Genomic DNA, 6,000 nt, shown 5'->3' with positions numbered 1-6,000 from the left:
ACATTACTAAAATACTCTCATTCCATATCATAGGGCCTTTTATGTTAAATAATCAATGGTGTTTATATAAATGTCTAATATTACAGCGAGTATGCATTTAACCAGTGTTTCAATCAATATTTATTAGTGTGAAGGTATTCTAGCGACTACAGCATTCAATTGTATTCAATTTTAAACAAATTAATATATATTGTAGCGGCAGGTGCAGGTGGACTAGCTTTGACTGTGACTGTATTGCATTCTGAAACTGATAACTTGCGGGACTTGATTGCTTGCACCATGCAGCAGGGTGCTGGGACTTGACGCTAGATCAATCAATCTACACAGGAGTCATCGGGTGCTGTTCATATGAACCTCATGCAGATGTACAAGACTCTGAATCAGTGAGCAATGTTATAGTCTGTTACATTGATTTTAGTCAAAGGTCAATGGGCGCTGATTGGGCGAGCCTCACATAACTGCCACTTTGTGTTTTCTGTGTCTGGATGTGAGGGGGGAAAAAGTGGGTGCATCAGGTATGTAAGTATGTGTGGATTCAGAGAGTGGAGAATCGTGTGCTGTGAGCTGTGCTACTTGCTGTGAACCTGCAGCTGCAAATAAAGAGCCTGCCGGCTATTGAGCAGTGCTCTGTTGTCAAGACTGCCTTATTTTTTCGGATAGCAATTTCATCCAGTGTTACAATATTGTTTGTGAGCTAATTAATCAAATGTATTATATTATGTGCTTAAGCTTATTCTTTGGAGATTTATTTTTTTAGAAATGAACTTCAATGTATATTTCAGTACATGCCAATAACTACTATCTTAATACAATTCATAAGAATGGATGCAAAGTGTTCCTTTTCTTTCCTGGTTTACATTAGGCTAGGATGAGTTAGGCTCAACTGGAAGAGTAGCCAATAGGAGGCGAGTTTGATTTAGCAACGCCCCTTGTGTACTCAGTCCACGGATCAGTCGGTGTCATTTGTGTTCTGTGCTTGCAGTTCATTGGATACTGTGTTGACTTTCAATCACATTAATCTGTCTGGGACATTGTGAAAGTTTATCTCGCTGGGGAAGAGTTACAAAAAAAGATACACGCCACTGGAGTGTTATGTCTGAAAGGTTTGTAGTTATCCCTGTTGGGAGACCTGCAGCAGAAACAAACAACAAGGTGACGACTGACACTTCACCTGGGGGACAAAGATGGGCTGGGAATGGGAATAACAGCGTTACTGTTGCTCAGGAAACGCCAGAAACATCTGTACCCATCTTAGAGTACAGCAGGGAACCAAACAAATACGGTAAGAAAACAAGTTCATATTTATTTTTTATTTGCAAAGTTATCGTTCCGAAAAGAATACCAAGCATCATTCTTGTGTTATTAATAATGTAGCCTAATAAAGAGTCTGTTGGCGTGTTGCATCTATAGTACTACTAGCCAACTAAGAAAACGTATAAAATACCGGTTCAAATCTATATTGTGTTTCAAATGATGCACTGCACATTAGACAGGCTTCGCATTTCATTTGATGTGTTATTGATTTTTAAAATATATATTATTTTAATAATTACTAGTAGTGGTGTTATATATATAACTTTTCAGGCACAACTAATGTACTGTAAGGGCAATAATGCAAAAGCATCTGTAATTTGAAAAAAAAAAAAAAAACTGTTTTTCTTTTAATCTTAAGAGCTTGTTTCTTAAGATTATGGAACAAAATCAAATACAATAGCTTCATGATTAGTTGACCTTTTTGTGTAGGTGTGTAATATGTTACAGCAAGAATCCCAACTCTGCCATGTGTGATCTATCTGTTTGATATTGAAATTAAAACCAGTGACAAAATTCTTAACTGTTTCTAAATCTCATTTTTATAAATTAGCTTTTTAAACCTAAGCTTTTAATCTTTTTTTCATATTATTATTATTATTATTATTATTATTATTATTATTATTATTATTATTTATTTATTTATTTATTTATTTATTTTAATAGTTTTTAATTGTTCTATTTTTACAAACTGGATTTTTATCTTTTTTTAAAAAATAATTTTACAATTAAACTGTATGTTTTATTTTTTTATTCCACTTATATCCTGATGGCCTAGATCCATTTTTATTTCAAATTGCTACTGTAGTTATTGCAAATCTATTACTTAGTTTTATAATCTTTCGGTTGAGAAAAATGAGCTGACAAATGTTTCGAAGTCTATGTTGCTTCTCTCTGAAAAGCTGGGAATCCATCTGACATGAACAATTACATACCAATTTCCAATTTGTCAGCTTTGGGAATCTATGCTCAGTAATCAACTGAAATGTTACTTGGATACAAACAACATTTTATACAACATGCAATCCAGTTTTTAGTTAAGGTCATAGTACTATGACTGCAGCGTTGAAAGTTATGGATGACAGCAACATGACTGGATACAAAAATCAACATGTTTAGCTCTGTTTATTGCTCTTTCCAAGGCCTTTGATACAGTTGATCATGCATTACTCAATAAAAGATTATTGAGTGCTGGTATTGGATTGCAAGCAGCTGGATGACTTCAGAATGACCTTACTAATAGATCACAGATTGTCAAACATGCAGATATGATGTCAAATTCTGTTTTGTTAAATAAGGGTGTTCCTCAAGGATCTATTCTTGGCCCGTTATTATTGATCCTATATATTAATAACATCGGTGATAACATTAAACACTGTAAGCACCATCTTTATGCAGAGGATACTATTGTATACTCATGTAATCCCTCCCATCCCTTTGCAATCAATAATTCGCAGGCTGATTTTTATTCCATTCAGTGAGTCTTAATTAATCTAAAGTTTCTTTTAAATTCTAGTAAGACAAAAGCTATGGTATTTTCTTCTACAAGCACAAATGCTACTAAAGAATTATCTTCAGTTACATTAGATAAAGTTATTGAGGTAGTTGATAAGTATCTCATTGGATAGTAATCTCGAATCTAAGGTCCATATTGATAATCTTGCAAAAAAAAAAAAAAAAAAAAAAAAGAATTGAAATTGAAATTCTTTTATAGACTCCGATCTTGTTTAGGGCTAATTGATTATATATTCTCACCACAAATTGATTATGAGGACACAGTCTATAGGTTATCACCCTCAAGATTACGCTAACTGGATCCTATATATCATGCAGCCTTGAGATATATTATGAATTAAAGTGCAGTACTCATCATTGAGGTAGGCTGGACCTCCTTGGCTTTGCGAAGATTGACGCACTGGCTATTCTTTGTAAATTACCTCCATATATAAATGAATACTTTATAGTCGCAATACTTTACTGTTCTAAAGTGTGTACAGCGGCTGCTAAAAGATCACCTGTCTATTTTGCCCCTTGGTTTTGGAATGATTCACAATCTAAACTTAAGTTGCAGTCCTAAATAACTTTAGTACAATTTAAGAGTAATTTGCAACCATGTGATTGTTGACTGTTTCATTGATTGTTGATTGTATTATTATAATTTGTATTTTTGTATCTTGTTTTATTGTGTTGCTGCTGCCTTTCTTGGCTAGGTCGCACTTGTAAAAGAGATTTTAATCTCAATGTGCTCACCTTAAAATAAAGGTTTAAGAAAAAAATATCATTCTTGTATTCGCTTTTTGAGTTCTATTTTTACAAACTAGCTTTTTAACTTCATTTCTTTCTAATTTTACAATTACAACCACATTTTTGTTCATTTTTTAATTTCAGTTTGATAACATTTTGTGTTAGGTTGTTTTTCATTTAACGGTTTAACTTTTTTTGTTGCTGAGTTAACTGGCACTGTGGGTTACCAACATATGAAGATTAACTGTGGAAGATGCAATTTTTTCCCTATCTGGTTAGTTGTATTTATGGATGGCGATTTAAAAAAAAAAAAAGTGATCCTAAAATTGTGTTGACATCTCCTGGCAATAGTAGGCTTAGCTGCTGTGCTTGCCACTTCCCTTCCAGTTCTTACTGTTGTCTTTATTATAGAAAGGCCCACGTATATTTAAGTGAGAAGAGTACCCGTTTTTAAAGTCTTTTTTACACTTTAATAAATACCTAAATCGTGAACTCTTCTTTCCAGTGATGCGTTCCAGTCAGTAGAAACCTACTGTAACTCTAACGTGGTCTACAATAATAATAATGTACTGATTTAATTGTACACATTTTGTTTTTCATATGTACTCTGCGCTTCAAATTGTTTAAAGTTAAAACTTTCTGCACTTGATTTGCTACCAAATAGCCATTTTCAGATAAAATCAATTCAATGCAATGTAAGACTTTTTATTAATGTAAGCATTAGCTAAATCCTTAAATTTCTGATTGAATGTACAGTAGTATATTTTCCTATGCATGCTGCTGTTCTTTGTGAATTTGGCCCATTCTACAACATAGGCTTAGTTAATATACAATATTTGCAAGACAATAGGGATTTAATGCAGTTCACTATATTTGTGGATAGTAAGGTAATATGTCCTTTTGTTTGTTTTTTAACTGCTTGTGAATCATGTAGCCCACATGTTGCAGAAAAATAAATCTGTATTAAAACGAAGACCATAAAGAAGAATTGTTGACTATGTTGTTTTCACTTTACTTCTTGGAACTTGGGAACTACTTGACATGGGTATTTAACCCACCTTTCCCTGAAATTGCATTCAATTTTCAGTCTTTAAAAAAACCTGCATTGTAAGTTGTTGTTTAGGTCCTCTAGGCTGCCCCAATGTTGCTTGATGGCAATATATACTGTAAGAGTTTATAAAACAAGTCATAGCATTACAGGACCCGGTACTTGGGTTACATGTACTGTAGTGATGGGTTAGAAATTTGAACATCTCTAAAACCATTGGTCTGAGAATTGTCTGCGTGTCCATTTGTCAATTAAAAAGAAAAGTGGTAGGGTTTGGTGATTCGAGTTTGATATGATCAGAATACAATAGCTGTAAAATGTATTACAAACTGTACTGGGAAAAACTGTACATGTTGTTTCTTTGATTTTAATAAAAATACAAAATAAATGATTCTGAGTGCATAAAAAATATTTGGGTAGTTTAAAATGATGGGAGGCTTACAGTAATCCAACATACAATCAGGGTTGGACAAAATACTCAGGAATTGTATATTCAATACAAAATACTTAGAAAACAATGTATCAAAATACAAAATACAAATTACTTTGGAATCACTATTTTCAATACAAAATACAATTGTATTTGGAAAATCTATATAGATAGTTCATATAGGGATATATATATATATATAATATTATATATATATTAATATATAATATATATATATATATTATAGTATATCTATATATATATAGACAATCCCCCAAGGTTCTTTTAGCTAAAAATCTATTATTCCGTATTTGGACTTGTAAAACCTTAGCTTTTCTGATGGTTGTTATAAGTGTAACCCTTCAAAGTTGCTTTTAGGAAATGTGTGGAGTTTTTAGCATTTTGATAAAGAACTCTTCAGAGGCAATTACTGTTTTACTTTATTTTTTTGCTGTCAAGATGCAGTTTTAAAATAAATAACAATTTTCAACACCAGAAAGTTTTAGAACTTTTTTTTTTTGGTGGGGGGTAGGAGAGTAATTCTATAGCAAGCAAAAACCTTTGAATATTCAAACAGTATTTAATGTCTGACGTTAGTGTACTTTTCAGTACTCATTGATGTACTAGACTGATGTGTGGCACTGTATAGTTGATTCCTATTCCTTTTAATTCAAAGTGAAGAGAATGTGTAGAGTTATTATTTTAAAGGGTGGACTTACAGTGCAGCTATATGTAAAATAAATCTAGCACCTCAAGTATAGAGGAATCTTTGAATAAGATGTTTTTGGTTTCCATCTACTCTTGTTTTCTGCTTGGAATTTGATCCTAGTATTTCCTCTGCCCTTCCCTGAAGTTTCTTTCATTTATTAGATGTGATTGACCGGTTATTAAATTAATCTTAAAACACATGCATTGGAAGTTGTTGTTTGGTTTCTCTGGGCTGCACAAAGCTGGTTCCAGTGTGGAC

The 6,000-nt window shown here is 32.7% G+C and overlaps 1 protein-coding gene across 4 annotated transcripts in view; it reads left to right on the top strand.

Moving 5' to 3' along the window:
• Positions 1 to 983: 983 nt before the first annotated feature.
• LOC121314573 (solute carrier family 12 member 7-like) overlaps positions 984 to 6,000 on the top strand; it is a 116,858-nt gene continuing 111,841 nt past the window's right edge. For 3 of the 4 annotated variants that reach the window (XM_041247991.1, XM_041247990.1, XM_041247989.1), the window contains exon 1: positions 984 to 1,282. In XM_041247991.1, coding sequence (XP_041103925.1) covers positions 1,093 to 1,282 — 190 coding nt within the window. In that variant the 5' untranslated portion in view covers positions 984 to 1,092. The remainder of the gene's footprint in view (positions 1,283 to 6,000) is intronic. The other variant, XM_041247992.1, reaches the window with a different exon arrangement.

Source organism: Polyodon spathula, chromosome 4, assembly GCF_017654505.1.
Source record: "Polyodon spathula isolate WHYD16114869_AA chromosome 4, ASM1765450v1, whole genome shotgun sequence".
NCBI lineage: Eukaryota > Metazoa > Chordata > Actinopteri > Acipenseriformes > Polyodontidae > Polyodon > Polyodon spathula.
This window is presented reverse-complemented; position numbering and strand designations above follow the sequence as displayed.